This window comes from Eschrichtius robustus, chromosome 6, assembly GCF_028021215.1.
Source record: "Eschrichtius robustus isolate mEscRob2 chromosome 6, mEscRob2.pri, whole genome shotgun sequence".
NCBI classification, from domain to species: domain Eukaryota; kingdom Metazoa; phylum Chordata; class Mammalia; order Artiodactyla; family Eschrichtiidae; genus Eschrichtius; species Eschrichtius robustus.
This window is the reverse complement of record NC_090829.1, coordinates 14,595,520-14,612,329: the sequence shown is the minus strand read 5'-3', so window position 1 is coordinate 14,612,329 and position 16,810 is coordinate 14,595,520. Positions and strand designations below refer to the sequence as shown.

Sequence of the window (16,810 nt, the reverse complement as noted above, 5' to 3'; positions counted from 1 at the left end):
CCCACGTGCCGCGGAGCAACTAAGCCTGTGCACCACAACTACTAAGTCTGTGCTCTAGAGCCCGCGAGCCACAACTACTGAGCCTCTGCACCACAACTACTAAAACCCGTGTGCTCTAGGGCCTGCATGCCACAACTACTGAAACCTGTGTGCCTAGAGCCTGTGCTCCACAACAAGAGAAGCCACTGCGATGAGAAACCCGCACACCACAGTGAAGAGTAGCCCCCGCTCGCTGCAACTAGAGAAAGGCCGTGTGCAGCAACAAAGACCCAACACAGCCAAAAATAAATTAAAAATTAAAAAAAAATTCAATATGGCAAAAAGCATACCTAGAAAATAAAACTCAATGTAGAAGATAATCAACAAAATGAAAAGCTTCAGTTGTGCTGAGGTTTCAGAAAAACTCTCAGAAATCATTTTAAGTTCTTTAGCAGCAAAATGAATTAGTAAATGTTCACCTCATCCACTAGAAGTTATGCTATGCTTTTTATAGCTCTGTACACAAACAGGAATAGACAGGATTCTAATAAACCATTGCTAATTAATTTATACTAATTGATGATTTGATGAACCATCAGTTTTTCTCACTGGATATTGTTTTATAGCTTTTTGGGTAATTACTTTTAAAATGTTTCAAATTTCTTGAAACTTAACTCCGGGGAAAATTCCCAATTTTCAATTTAAAAAAGGTAAACATTTATAGCATAATTAAGTATATCATCTTCTTTTCTTTGGACATCAAGAGCACAGAAACAAACAGAATGGTATAGAGAAAAATGCGTCCAATCCTTTTTTTAAGCAAATTTAACAAATCTAGCTAACATGGTAACATAATTCAATATAACCACAACCATAAAAAGTCTTATGAAGTCAAACCATAGAGGAAGCAGTGATCAATTTTTCCCATAGTCATAATAGTAAGTTTTTTATTGCCTGCTATATGCCAGCCTCTGTACTTATTCATTGAATAAATACATTTTGGCCACCTACTGTATGTCAGGTACTTCGCAGCTAGACACTGGTAAACAAAATAGACATGTTACCTGCTCTTATTTCATCTTCACACTAACTCTATGCAAGAGGTGTATGTTATGGCTGCAAAAATTGAGAATCAGAAAGGTTAACTAGCTTGTCCAGAATTACACAGCCAGTAAATGGTGGAGCTAGGACTTGAATACAGGTCTGTGATTCCAAAGACCACATTTTTCCTTAAAGCTACAATAATGTGTTCAAGTGTGTGAGAGAAGCAAGGGAGTGCAAGCACACACAAAGTTACATAAAGGCATGAAACCCAGTAACTTGCATTGCCTAAGTGAGCTTTGCTGTTTTATCTGGCTTAGATAACCTTGTCTAGATTATTGCTGCAGCCTCCTCATTGCCTCCCCTACAGTCTATTCAAAATATAGCAGCAAGAGTGACCTTAAAATACAAATCCTATCATGTCACTCCTCCCATAAAGAACCCTCCAATGGAGTGTCTCCTCCCATATCCCATCCCTCCTGCCTCAGTCCCATGAAGTAACCATAGCCATTGCTATCAGTTTGGTGTATATTCTTTCAACTTTGCATATTCATTTGTACCCTTTTTATTTAAACAAATAGGATCATACTATGCATATTATTTTACAAATTGCCTTTTCCCCTTGTATTTGCAGTTGAATGTCCTGTGTTCTTAACATAAAGCTATATAGTCCCTTGATACATATTGTTACAAAATAGAATGAGGAAAACTTTCTGTGTTATTGGTTCCAAATTACACAACTCTTTTATCATGTTGCTATATAATGGTGGATTTTGTATTCATAAAACAAACAGCATCTTTTATAACAATTATAGTTTTATATCTACAGCATGAAATAACTTACTTTTAAAAATGACTATTGTCATAGGAGTGTAATATTTGTTATGTTGTAAGATTCATTACCAGAGCATAGATTCTTAAATTATAAGTAATTGTTAGAACTTCTTCTTTACTATAGTTACTCCCAGTTGAAACTTTTCAACTGCTTTTGCCTCCGTTCATTAGTAGACATGTTAAGGCTGTGTAAAGTAAAATGCAGAGCTGTTGGCCAGTGATGGAACCAGGGGACTTGGCTCTATTTGATAAATGAAATGTGCCACTGTGGGTAAAGACTGCAAACTACAGCCTCACATTTGCTTTTGATGGAAAATATGATTTTCAATATATTCTATTTCATTCATCTCCTTATTTTAGTTGTTTTGGATTTAATATATTAAAACCTTTTTATTTTTAATTACAGTCTCGAGTTGTAGCTGTACTAGATTGGGAGCTTTCAACCATTGGTCATCCTCTGTCAGACTTGGCTCATCTCTCTGTGTTCTACTTTTGGCCAAGGACCATTCCATTGTTAAGTCAAAGTCCTCATTTGCAAGAAAACATAGGTATGAAAACATAATGTTGCCTAAATTGCTATTAATATAAAATTATATTTATTTTTCTTCATAATTAAAAAAAGGATTATATTGCAATCTTAGATAAATAGCTTTTGTTTCTTGAAATGTTTTTAAGTCATTTTATTCTATCGATTTTTTTGAATATATCATTCCACTTCTAGTAATTTGTTACAAAATATAATCATTTGTATATAATGTTCTTTTGGAAATCAACATTTAGAGCATGTTTTGTTTTATGGGTTATAATTATATGGATCATAATGTTTTAATTATAATATATTTTATTGTTATACATAATAATATAAATAATAATATAATATATTATTTATATTATAGAATATAATTTATACTATAATATAAGTAATAATATATTATTATAAGATATTATATCATATTATAATTAATATTTTAATTATAATATTATATAGATTATAATGTTTTGTTATATGGATTAATTTTATATTCAGTTTTATATTTATATGCAATATGACATTTTAAAATATTCACCATGACATTCTTATTAAAGTTTATAGTATGTACTGTTTTTATAGGGATACCATCAATGGAAGAACTGATTTCAATATATTGCCGCTGCAGAGGAATTAATTCTAATCTTCCTAACTGGAATTTCTTTCTTGCCCTTTCATATTTTAAAATTGCTGGAATAGCACAGGTAATTAATTTTTTAACATGTGTTTCACCATTACTTATTGATGTACTGTTGACAATATTTTTGGTCTTTGGGGCTTTTATATTCCTTTTTTTGTTTTTTTTTTTTTTTCTTTTTGGCCACATCATGTCTCTGCTTGTGGGATCTTAGTTCCCCTACCAAGGATTGAACCCGGGACCCCGACACTGAAAACTCTGAGTCCTAACCACTGGACCACCAGGGTATTCCCTTATATTCTTATCTTTAGATCAATTTAGTTTCCATAATAACAAATACCAGACATGGATAAAACATAAATCCAGAGTTTACAGAAGAGGAATTTGGCAAGGGAAAAAGTTGAGTAGCAAAATGTGGTATCACTTTTTGGTATAATAAACCAAAAAGATGGAAGAAGGGAGAGAGAAAGACATAATGACAAAAAGAGAAAAAGCATTTGAGAATTGGTTATTTCCTGAATATCCAATATAAGAAAGAGTTAAACTCCTTATATGATATCTGATTCAGATTATAAAACCCTATTAATCAGGGCTGATGAGGAGGAAGGAATTATCATTGTATTTCCCAAAGCCAGCACAGTACCTAACATACAGAAGCCTCTTAATTATGTTTTTGAGTGAGCAGATAAGCTAAATTGTCCATTTTCCATTTTCTAATAATGTGATAGTTATGTGATAAATTTTGAGAGAAAACTGAACATAAATTCAGTTTTTTAAATTTACAGTTTAGACAAATGCATTCTTCATTATACTAACTCAGCTCCCTTATACTTTGAGTCTTAGTTTATTTAAGAAATTGAGATGCTTCATCTCTGGCAAGGGGTTAGGGCTTGGAGGAAGAACAAGTAAATAAGAGATTTTAGAAACAAAAAAGGATGGGAAAAGAAGGATTAACGAAAATTATGGTTATTTTTCCCTGTCCTCAGAGTTCATGCTGTCCTCCAATAACTGAAATGTCTAGGAAATAGTTGTCTTACATCTCATCCTGTAGTTTAGAATCATATTAATCATATTAATCATGTTGATTGGATGCATTTCTCAAAATAGGTTTATGGTATGTTTCTATATCTGTCAATTTCCAAAGTGAGATAACAGATAGGCTTTGAATTTAAAATGTATTTTCATTTCAAATAAAAGCTTGACATGGTTTATGATTGAAATTAATATGTATGTCATAAACTATGTAGTTAGTAGCCTTAGAGATGATCATAAACATTCCATTCTAACTAGAAATGTGAAATTGGAAATGACGGAAAGACTGCTACAGTGTTTTATTGTACGAAGAATTATATAAAGAAATAAACTAATGAAATTCAGTTGATTGTGTTTGGGACAGGGAACAGGAGAGTATATTATGTTGGAAACACAGAACATGGAGAATTAAGAAAGAAAAACAGATGAGCATTCAACTAACACTGTTCAAAAGAGAATAGTTTCACCTAAATTAGGGGTCCAAAAAATGAGATAAAATATTCTTAGAAGTCTCTCATTGCCTTCTCTTTGGTTTTATAGTTTTTAATTTTATTTTGGTTTCTTTAGATTTTTTTTTTTCTCCACTGTGAAGGGAGAACAATGATCTTTAGAGGTGGTATAACTTGCCAATTTGGTATCTTTAGTAATTGCTAAACTCATTTTAAAGTTTGGTTTGTTTTCCAGTTATAATTTTTTTATGATGAGAGTATGTTAACTAAATGATACAAGTGTAATTCTTTAATTTGGAGTGGTATAATTATTCCTGCATGTAAATTAATAGAACTGATAGTCTGATTTATATCTTAGTACCTTGTAAGTTTAGTGATTCATGTAGCCGGGAAACTGTGGAAAGACTGGATAGTTGAAGAATAGTTTTCCATGAGTTTTAATCACTTTGTATTAATTTACTTATAGGGAGTATATAGTAGATATCTTCTGGGAAATAATGCATCTGAAAGTAGCTTTCAGTTTGCCAATATTGTGCAACCTCTGGCAGAAACTGGATTACAACTCTCAAAAAGGTAAGCAAAATATAGATTCTGTGGCTAACTCAAATTAGAGCCTTTATTAGGTATGTGAAGGTCATAAACTTTAAGGGGATAGGGAATGTTTTTATTGCTTACAACACCAGAATTGCTGCTGCCAATCATGGTAAATTTTTTTTAGTAAATCTCTTTTATGCTTGAAAATAAATTGACCTTAGATTTAAAGAAAATACCCATTTAATGATTTAAAGGGTTTTTTTTTTTTGCCAGTTTGAATGTATAAACCTTTAAGATATTGATAAAATTCTCAAATGTTTCCTTCTAATGTTTAAGTTACTTACATATACCTGTTTAAAGTTATGTATTATATAAGATGATTTATTAAGTTTAGAAATGTTGCTCTCTTCCACCATGACATTGCATGAAACTGTATTCAGACATTTCATAAGAGTATTTGAAATTCATATCTCCATTAGTGGAGCACTTTTGAACATCTAATACACTTTTTCCAAACACACTCCCATATAACAGGTGTGATGGAGGGGAGAAATAAATTAGGGGGTTGAGATTAACATATGCACACTACTATATATAAAATAGATAATGATAATCAACAAGGACCTACCATATAACACAGGGAACTCTACTCAATACTCTGTAATAACCTATATGGGAAAAGAATCTGAAAAAGAATAGCTATATGTATATGTATAACTGAATCACTTTGCTGTATACCTGAAACATTGTAAATGTTGTAAATCAACTGTCCTCCAATATAAAGCAAAATTTAAAACAAACAAACAAAAAAACAGTGTGATATATAGCACTTACTGAATGCACAGATGATGCTGTCCCTGGAAATTCTGCCCAAGCCACAAGTATCCATGGCATATCATTAGGACAGTTGTGTTTTACAGTTCATCTCATACATGAATATTTGTTATCTCCACAACATAACAAATGATGATACTGCTCTTCATAATGATCTTTAAAGGTCTTGTTTATAATGATATCCAGCAGTTGTATTTGTGAGGCATATACTAAGAGTAATTATTAAATTTGTATTCAATTTCTTTGCCTTCTTGTTTAGAGATTCTGATATGTGGCTTCAATAAAGATTTTAAACTCCCACTGATTGAGGTCATGCCAGGCTTATGTTTTCTCCAAAAAGTGCTTTAAGCACTAAAGTTTAATGTTCAAAATAAAGTGATTCTGCATTCCTTCCATAACATGAAAGACAAAAAACTCCAAAATATGGAAACTTCTTCTGAGAGATGTTTTTGGGAAACTGGGGGAAGACTTTACATTCTATTCAGAAATCTATAATAATGGTTTTGCACATCTTTGTAACTTTTTTTTTATAAAGAACTTTCAGTACTGCACTTCCACAGACTGATACTACCAGACAATTGTTTGTACAGACTAGGACAGGCCAGGAAGTTCTTACTAGGGTGAAGCAGTTCATGAAACAACACATCCTCCCAGCTGAAAAGGTAAGTATTCTATAAACAAACAGAATGTATTTGTGCTCCAAGACTATTGATGGATTACTTCTGTTATCTCTGCTTCTAGGAGTACCGTGGTATAATTTCTTTGCAGTCAATCCTTACCTAGATGCCCCTCCTCACCTTAGCACTGAACTGCTACAGAACCTGATCCTGAGAAATTCCAAGCTTCTAAAATATGCCAAGGGAATGCCACAGATAAATCTGTGGAGTTAAAATTAAGTCAGAGGGAATTAGCAGTTTACAAAGTTGAGATCTTCAAATATTTTAGAGTAAAATGCTACTTTGGGGGTCTTTTCTTAAGGCAGTGACTTTCAGCCTTTTTTTTTTTTCTTTAATGGGCCCCTTTGAAAATTGAGAACTGTAGGCTAAACAAGAGAGGCATACCCAGAAAATTTTGTATATCATTTCAAGCTGTTCACAGATACTACCATCACTTCCCCCACAAGCTACTATTTTAAGGTGTTAAGTTTCAGTAAATTCACTGAGAGTAGGCAAGTTATGTGACACATTCATTCATTCAGTTAACAAATAATTATTAGGTACCTAGTAATGGGTTAGGCCATTGAAAGTAAAAAGAAGACCAAGAAGACAGGGCTTATGCTTCTACAGAGCTTATACTTTAGCATGAAAGAAAGACATTAAGTAAGAGATGATAAATGCTGTGAAGAAAAGATAAAATTTATTATAAAAATTTATATATATAAAATATACTATATATAAAATAGGTAATCAACAAGGACCTACTGTATAGCACATGGTACTCTACTCAGTACTCTGTAATAACCAATATGGGAAAGGAATCTGAAAAAGAATATATATATGTATAACTGAATCACTTTGCTGTATACCTGAAGCTGCCACAACATTGTAAATCAACTATACTCCAGTATAAAATTAAAATATATTTTAAAAATAAAATTCTGAACTCTTGGGTGTTAAAAAGAAAATGCAACACTTTGAGTTCAAGATGGCAGACTGAAATCAGCATTTACCTCCCCTCACACAAATAAAATCCTCTTGAATTAACAATAAAGAAATTTTAAAAAAATGGAATTGGTAAAGGCACAAAAACAGGAGAAGTACACATCACAGGACTAAAGGTTTTGAAAAGAGAATGGAAGAGGATTTGGGAAGCAGAGTGGATCATACCAAAGAATAAACCTTAACACATCTCAGAAGAATTTCGAAGTAAGAGAGGACTGTAACTCAGGTGGTAACGATTTTTTTTTTTTTAAACAATGGAGTCCCCTATGATTGCCTGTTGTGGAGAGCAAGAGTGAGAAGAGGAAGAGAAATCAAGATGTTTGATTAAGAATTAACCTGTAATAGGTGGGCTGCTTGAGTTGGTTTCTAACACTCCTGGGTAGCAATGGTGTTTGCCCCAGACAAAAAGCTGCCAGAGTACTCTAAAAAAGCATATGATGTGTTTCAAAGAAGCCAGGGTTTCGAATGACGGTTAGTGCTCCTCCATTTTTTTTTTTTTTTTCCAATGGCGGGTTTGGTGTAGACCCCAGCTTTCCTATCAGCCTTCCTGATTTATTCAAAGGAGACTCAAATTGGGAGAGGAAACCAAGTAGCCATGTTCTTTCATTCATAAATGTAAATGAGCGATCCAGGGAAGCATGTAGCACAGAAGAGGTGTTACAAATTGGGTTGTGATACATCTGCTGAACCTCATATCATGCAGCTACTAAAATATTTACAAAGAATTTGCAATAAAGGAAAATGTTTTATGATAAATTTAAAAAGCACTCTAGTTTTAAAGGAAAGATTATCAACATTTTGTGTGGCAAGGAAAGCCATAATCATTTTGTGTCTGCAGATCTTTCAAATCTGGAATATATCTACATTTAATAATGTGAGCTTTTTCTTTCTTTAAAAACTTGTACTAACATCCGTAAAAACATTTTATCCTGTAGAATGATTCTGGACTGTACTAATCCCTGTTTATGAACATACACATTTGAAAAGTAATTAGCTTTTTCAAAATAGAAGGGGGGAAAGCCTATAAAATTCTATCCAATATGATTATAACTACATTTATAAAAACTAAAACAGTCATATCTAGAAAATAAGATTGTATCATATGATACACTAACATCTTGATAGTACATATCTTTAGCTAGTAAGACTCTTGATGACTTTTTCTTAATACTTTACATATTTTTCCAATTTTCTATAATGGGAAAAAATAAGATCCGTTTATGCTATTCTAATGACCTTTTGAAACTCCTTGGATATCATAAAGTAAGAACATCAGAACCCATCATCCATTTAAATGTTAAAAGGCAATTCTTCCTGGGGGGAGGAGGGGAAATTGGTTGAAGGTAGTCAAAAGGTGTAAACTTTCAGTTATAAGATAGCTAACTAGGGATGTAATATACAACATGATAAATATAATTAACATTGCTGTATGTTATATATGAAATATGAGTTCTCATCACAAGAAAAAAATTTTTTCTATTTCTTTAATTTTGTATCTATATGAGATGATGTGTGTTCACTAAACTTATTGTGATAATCATTTCATGATGTATGTAAGTCAAATTATTATGCCATATACCTTAAACATATACAGTGCTATATGTCAATTATATCTTAATAAAACTGGAAGAAAAAAAGAAATTAAAAAAAAGGGCAATTCTTGCTATTTAAAATGGAGTCCTAATAAAATAGCATGTAAAACAGGAACTAGCAACATGACATATTTGAGAACACACTTTTAACATAATGATAACATTAGTCATATTTTCCTACTGAGTTTAATAATATACTAGGGAGGAACTGTTGCTTCTTTTTCTCTAACGGACTTAAGTTTAAAGTAAAAAACATATTATATTGCAAAATTATTTGTAGGCTCAGATTTAAGATTCTGAACCAACATAATACAAAGCAGTACCTCAATCAGTGAATGAGAAAGTTAGATGTTAAAGGTGATATTTGGGGAGAATTGATCAGGCACCAAGCATATTTTCTGCTTTCTTTTTTCATCAGTAAACTCTTTTTCATACTTAAAGAATTAAAGAAAGCTTCTTTGTAATGAGATACTTTATTTTAATTCTGACTCCTACCATACCACAAATAGATTTTGCAAATCTCCAAATCGATAGACTTTAGGACAGGAAGTATTAAATAATACAAATTTTTAAATAATTATATAAATGGCATAATTTAATTTCTCAGAACTGTAGTGTCATAGAGAGGTAGTCACAGATGGGGAATTTGTACATGTATTACATAACATATATCTTATCAAACACAATTGCATTGACTATTTCCATAGTAATGTGAGGGATGGAAATAATAAACAACACTAAACAGGAAATCTTCCAACTTAACTGACTTCCTGACAGAATGACAAGTGCTATTCATCCTGGTGCCTGTGAAAGAGCCATCCTTTGTCTTCTTGAAGTTTTAACTAAATATAACTGTATTCTAGACTAGCCATGCTTCAATAAAAGGAACATTTTAACACATTACTTATATGACTGTAAATTGGTGGAACAATTTTAGAAAATAATTTTGTAATTTGGAGTTTTGGCCAATGTTCATAGCCTTTAATTCAGTAATTCTTCTAGCCTATGTGTAGAAAATAAGTACAGAGATGCTTTAATAGCAAAATATTGGAGAAGGCCCTTATAGTCCAATATTTTAGTTCATCTTGATTTAGTTGCACAAATTAGAGATTATTGTTATTGTTTTTTATGTGGCTAGTTTTTAAATATACATTTACCCATGTATTTATCACCTTATTTACTATTCCTTCTTACAAGTCAGATGTTTCTTCTTGGATCAAGTTCCTTTAATGAGAATCTGCTAATAAACTTTTACCTTTTTTTTTTTCCTTTTATTTTCCTTTTTTTGCCTGAGAAAAGGGAAGTAATGATTCTCTCTGTATCATCATATCTTTTAACCACTCATATTTTCCTTCTATTGAATTTCTGTGCTTCATTCAAGAAAGGAATAATTTCTTCAGATCCTTCTTTCAATTTATTATTATTATTTTTTGGCTGCATCTAATCTACTTTTCAACCTTGCATAGAGCAGTGGGTCTCATTATTTGGATTGTGTCAGAATTGCCTAGAGAGCTAGTTAAGATTACAGAAGTAGGAATACAGAAGTAGACTCACTGAAGTAGGATAGGGCCTGTGTTCTTGTGTTTTACCAAGTGATTCTGATGTCACCAAAGTTTGAGAACCACTGCCATTGAATTTTTAAGTTTAATTACTATGGTTTTTCTTTGCTTCAAGTTGCATTCAGTTCTTTTTCAAATTTGTCTGGCCAAGTTTGATAGTCCTTTGTCATCCTTTTAATTCCTTCCTTTATTCTTGAAATCTACTGGACACAAATACTTTATATTCTGTGTTTGATCTTTATTCTATCTGTGGCCTTTGCAGGTGTGATTCTGTTTTGTTGAACTATTGTTTTTGTTAATTCTTGCTAATGGTGACTTGTTACCTTGAGTGTTTAGTATTTTTTCATTCTGAACTCATGTTCTTTGGAATGGAATTTTCTCTGCAGGGATTAGTTAAGGCTTTTTATAAAAGCTCTTTTCCTCCAGAGTGAATTTGCTTTTGCTTCTGCCAGGTGCTTTCAAGCATTGTCACCAGGAACACTGTAAACTTAATTTTTGACTCAAAACTGTAGGGCCCCATAGGTCTGTGAATTAAGATCTCAAACGTGACTGAAGACAGGCTCAGGTTAGAAATGTTTCTTTTTTCTGTTCCATCCTGTGAATGGCCTTTATTCCCTTGGTCTACCACTGAGGGGTGGGTTTTTGGTTTTGTTTTCTATTTTTTTCCAGTTAGGTTTTGCTGATCAGGCATCCTGGCTTTAGTGGAGGGAAGTGGTGATCTCTGATCCTCCCTCTTGCCTTGTTTGGGGCATTTGGTTTCACCTCCTGACCCCTGCCTATGTGGCCCACTGCAAACTAGGGCCCAGGCGAACATAGATCAGCCTACATCCCCCAGACGAAGTTGGTTCCAGTGCTCACTCACACCTGAAGAGTCAGGCTTTTGTATTCCTGGCCTCTGAGGAATTTCCTTATTTTCTTTCCAGCACAGCTATGTATTATTACTACATGTATTTTTTAAAATTATTTTTAATATTTTACCCAGCATTTTTAGTTGTATTATCCTGGGAGGGGATTCTATGACCATCTAGTATGCCATATTGCTGAAAATGGAACACTCAAATCTTGGTACAGTATTTTGAAAGTTAATCCTCTAATATAGAGGCAGCATAATTTTGTGAGGAGCAAACATCTAGAATTTTTTATACTTCTGTGTCTGGTTTTAGAAAGAAATTTTACTGATTCAGTAGCAGCTGAAAAAGCTTCTTCACCTAAACATGTTTACTTTGGATATTAGCAGTTTATGGCATTATTTACTTTTCTAACTTTAACTAATGAACTTTTTTTCCTTTTATACTTTAAGGAGGTAATTGAGTTCTATGTTCAAAATGAAAATTCAGTAGACAAGTGGAAAAAACCTTTAGTGATTGATAAACTCAAGGTAAGAAAAATAAGAGAACCTTAAAAGTGGAAAATTTATATACAGGCATTTTTTGAGACCTTAGTTTGTTGTTGCTTCTGTTGTTATATATGTAGAGGATAATTGTATCAATTATAACTTTTTAAAAAGAAAGTTAAAAATAGAATCTGTAATATACAAATTAGGTTACGTAGTGTGTGTGTATGGTATGTGATGAAGACAGCCTCTTAACAGCTGTTCAAATTAAAAATACAATCAACACTACTCATTTGAGACTGAAGTTGAGGCAGGGTATTCTTCCCACATGGGCTTAATCCAAATTTCATGTTTTCAAATTTTAACACATGTTAGGAATTGAAATGGACAAAATAGTATATTTGGCATAATTATGCTCAGATGTAGGAGATTTTATAATCGCTGTGATTCAATAAGAAGTACTCAAGTAAGCAAATTTAGTTTTTCAGCCAAATCTAAGGAAGCTTAACTGTTAAGAAATTGTTGATTTATAGTGAATTAATAACTACTTGCATTGTAAGATACAATGAAATAAATAATTTCATAAGTTCAAAAGGCGTAAATACCAGTATCTTTTAAAAACAAATAATTTTAGGTCATGATAAATTATGATAACTCTGGCATATTCATCACCTTGACAGGAAATGGCCAAAGCAGAAGGCCTCTGGAACTTGTTTTTGCCAGCTGTAAGCGGTCTCAGCCAAGTAGACTATGCCTTGATTGCTGAAGAAACAGGAAAATGCTTTTTTGCTCCAGATGCCTTTAACTGCCAAGCACCAGGTTACTACATTATTTAAAAACAGAACTTTTCTCAGATATTTTGAGCAGTGTTTAAAATTTCTCTATTTTTTGACACGGAAGTTTTTCTACACAAAGTCATTGATCTATAAATTTGTCTATAATTTTACTTTCAGTTACTTTTATTTAAATATTTTTAAAAATGGACCTAAAGTTCTCATTGGATTATTCTTTTATTAAACATCATTACATTAAGAGTATTAGTGAATAGAAGTCACCACCAAAGGGATTGGCCATATAAGGTTTCCAGTTTTCTAACTGGGTATTAAACATATCTATGGTTAGTTAGAATGGGTAGAGTTTTAAATCTTTTGGTTAGTCTCACTATTTCTCCATTTACTCACCAATTATTTGTCAATTGCCTACTATATGCCAAGCAGTATTTTAGGAACTATCATGAAATAAAATACACAAAGATTCCTGCCTCATGGAGCTGGCATTCTAATAGACAGAGACAAAAATAAACAATAGCTAGATTAAATAAGTAATTATATAGTAAGTTTGAAGATGAAAAGTGCTTTGGGGAAAAAACCCAGCAAGGTAGGGGAGCTCTGGAATGCTGAGGGACAGGTAATGTGTATAACAATTTAAGATGAAAGGCTCAGAATAGGCCTTATTAAGAAAATGACATTCAGTAAAGACTTAAAGAAGGTGAGAGAGTTAATCATGCTGAGATCTGGGGGAAGAGTTTTCATAGCATAGAGAACATAAAATGCAAAGGCCCTAAAGCAAGAGTGTGATTGGTGTATTTCAAGAATAGCCAAGGAGGTCAGTGTGGCTGGGAAAGAATAGCAAAAGATATCAGAGAGGAAAGAGCCTTGTATGTTGGGACTTATAGGGCAGGTGAGTGCTTATACTTTCAGTGAAATGGGGATTTGAGCAGAGGAGTGACAAGATGTCACTTCAGTTTTAAAAGGATCCCTTTGGCTGCTATGTTGAGAATTAACAAAAGGAGAGAAGGAAGCAAGCAGGGAGTCTTGTTGTGATGGTCTTGGTGAGAGATGATGGGAATTTATTCAAGGGAGTAGCAGTGGAAAGAGTGAGAAGTGGAAAGATTCTAAATATATTTTGAGGGCAGAGCCAAGAGGATTTCCTGATTGGTTATGAAGTATTAATGGGGGAGTCAAGGATGCCTTCAAGGACTTTGGCATGAAAAATTGGAAGGATGAGGGAGGGAGGCCAACTTTTCTTTAAAAAGGTAATATGGAAGGAATAAACCAGGAATGTAGTCTTCAGAAGGTGTTTTCAAACTCAATTTGCAGAAGGAACCCCCTAAGAAGCTTTTAAAAAATCCGGATTCACAGGCTTCATCCCTGGAGATTCTGACTCAGTAGGTCTAGGGTAGACCCTTGATATGTCTTTTGTCTTTTTTCCCGCAAGTTACTGTGGTTATTTTTGATGCTTCCAGTCAAGGACTGGCATTTGATTTGTAGTAGAAGGATAATTGTATAATATCCTATAGTGTCCCTGCACAAGTTAGGCCTCAGTTTTGCCTTTTGTGCTTATTGTATGGCCCTGGTACTGAAGCCTCCCAAAAAGAGTTAGTGAAGTGAGGAAGTGCCCAAAAGAGGTATGTTGGATGTCAGAGAAAACACAATCTAGTTGCTTCTCGAAGTGTTTCCACACTGGACTTTGACTCTCATTTCTTAGGAATTATTAAGATAGTCCATAAACCTCTGATAATGGTTGAACTTGTCCCAGATATGGTTTTCTCTCTTCAGAACACTGATTTGTCTATTTACTGCTGACTACATTTTAATCCAATAATGAGGCTACTGTAAAAGTAAATAAATCTATTCACAGAGTTTCTATAGATTTGATCTCTTTATGTGTAGCTATTATATCATGCTACATAGGTAGCATAATTTTGTGGAAAGAGAACTGGTAGTCTTTTGTTTAAAACTTTTTTTATTGCCACTCATAGTAAGAAATATATTTTATATTGTGACCCAATGTGTAGCGTATGAAGCTCTATGTGTGTGTTCATGGATGGATAGATTTATGGAAATGAGGAGGGGAGAGACATATATTACTGAAAAAAGGCTTCATGAAACAAGTTTCCCTTACTACATGAATTCATATATTTTCCACTGAGTCTAGTCTAATGTATTCTATTTTGATCTATTTTCATTTCTCAGAGAATGCTAGTCATATTCCATTGAATTAATTTTATGACACACTAATGGGTCATAATATGAAAAATAATGCTATAGAAGGCATCCATTGCAGATGCAGCTCTGCCGCTATTTTTCCATTTGACCTATGAACTTTTCACTAGGTGGTCATAGACTTTTTTCTAGTATTAAAATTTCACTAGTCTATCGGTTGTAATATGATACCACCAAACTGCTGAAATTTTAAAATTCGCAAGAGAAATACATTTTCTTTGACCAAAGTATGATAAGCAACTGTCCTCAGCAAACAAGATGTGTAAAACCATAGGTAGAAAACTAGGCATTTTCTCTTTGTAGTGGAGATATCTTCATGAAGGCCTTTGGGCTATTGTGTTTTAGAGCATTGTGTTTTGCTTTATACAAAGCAGATAAAGAAGGGAATATAATTGATGTCGATTAAATACTTAAGAGTTTTCTTAAGTGTATATGAGATGAATTTCTACTCAAGATACCCAAATTATTTCCCAAATAGTTATAAAATATTATGGTACACATACGTAGTCTTCTGACTTGCCTTTTGTTTTGTTTTGGTTTGGTTTCTTTGCCCATCAATAAGTCATACAATATTGTATATTGGAATGTTGAAAATAGTCATTTTAATTCTAAAGCCGTTACTAGAAAATTTGGGGACCTTTAGGCTAATTTGGGGGAAATTTTTTCTTTTTGTACAAGTAATTTATCTAGGCTTTTTTTTTTTTTTAACGAACCTATAAATGGTAACTTTGGTTTGTCAGATTCTCAGAATAAACTAATTTTTGGAAAGTTTTTATTCAATATTTACCTCATTCGAACTACAAGAAACACTGGATTTAAAACAAGCAAAGAAAACAATGAACTTCATTAATTATAATTCAAGACTCATTTTCTCCCTCAGTTGAAAAGAATTTTAAGCTTGTGTTAATCTACTAGGAATTGTGTGCATTTTAATATAACTTGGGCCCTGTTAGGAGTGCCTGAACCGAGTACAAACATGTTTTGAGAGACTTAACTTAGACTTAGCTCAATTTTCATAGGCATTTCAATAGCTGTCCTTAATATCATTGTAAGAGACGATATTGAAAAATTCTTCCTCAAAATCTTATAAGTAATCAGCATTCAAGAGAAAGGTTTTAGAGAGTATTTTTAGAAATTTGATGGGAATGAAAATCAGAGAAAGGCATCTAGAGCATTTTGCTCCACAGCAGACATGAAGCATTCTTTTTCACCTGAGAGTGATACTGCAGTGTATCATGTATTGCACAATGCCCTCTGAGGGCTGGAGAGGGTCTTTGAAGTTATCTATTGTCATTTTCTATCCAGGGCAGGGATTCCATGTTTAGCATCCTTGAGATATTACCTAGTACTTTTCTAGGTGGTATGGGATCACAAAAGTAAGAGCAGTGTTAGCGGTAAAAAGACAATAATTACTATGTGAGGTCAAAGGAAGGAGATATTTCTGATTGGGTAGCTGGAGAGTCTTCACAATGGAGATGGCTCAGAAGCAGAAGTTTACTTAGGAGTGACAGGTAGAATTTCACCGGAGAGAAGGCCTGGCCCAAGCAAACAGGTGGAAGTTAAAAAGCACAGGGTGTGTTTGAGGAACAGGAGTCTCAGTAATAAGTAATGTTAATTGTTCTCTAAGAGCATTGCAGTCACTCCAAGCAGAGTATATTTGCAAGATAGCAGGCAAAGGTTAGACCAGTAAATTATTTTCCTCAGTCCTAATTGAGTTAAAACTCATTAGAGCCATGCTTCATTGGGATGAAGTAGACAAGTGTCTGTGATTCAGAACAAGTTGAATAAATA

General features: G+C 33.2%; 1 protein-coding gene across 2 annotated transcripts in view; it reads left to right on the top strand.

The window, feature by feature from the left end:
* Positions 1–16,810, top strand: part of ACAD11 (acyl-CoA dehydrogenase family member 11) — a 96,773-nt gene that overhangs the window by 31,494 nt on the left and 48,469 nt on the right. For both annotated transcript variants that reach the window (XM_068545925.1, XM_068545924.1), the window contains exons 6-11: positions 2,261–2,402; positions 2,966–3,087; positions 4,968–5,074; positions 6,405–6,531; positions 11,982–12,059; positions 12,695–12,833. In XM_068545925.1, coding sequence (XP_068402026.1) covers positions 2,261–2,402; positions 2,966–3,087; positions 4,968–5,074; positions 6,405–6,531; positions 11,982–12,059; positions 12,695–12,833 — 715 coding nt within the window. The remainder of the gene's footprint in view (positions 1–2,260; positions 2,403–2,965; positions 3,088–4,967; positions 5,075–6,404; positions 6,532–11,981; positions 12,060–12,694; positions 12,834–16,810) is intronic.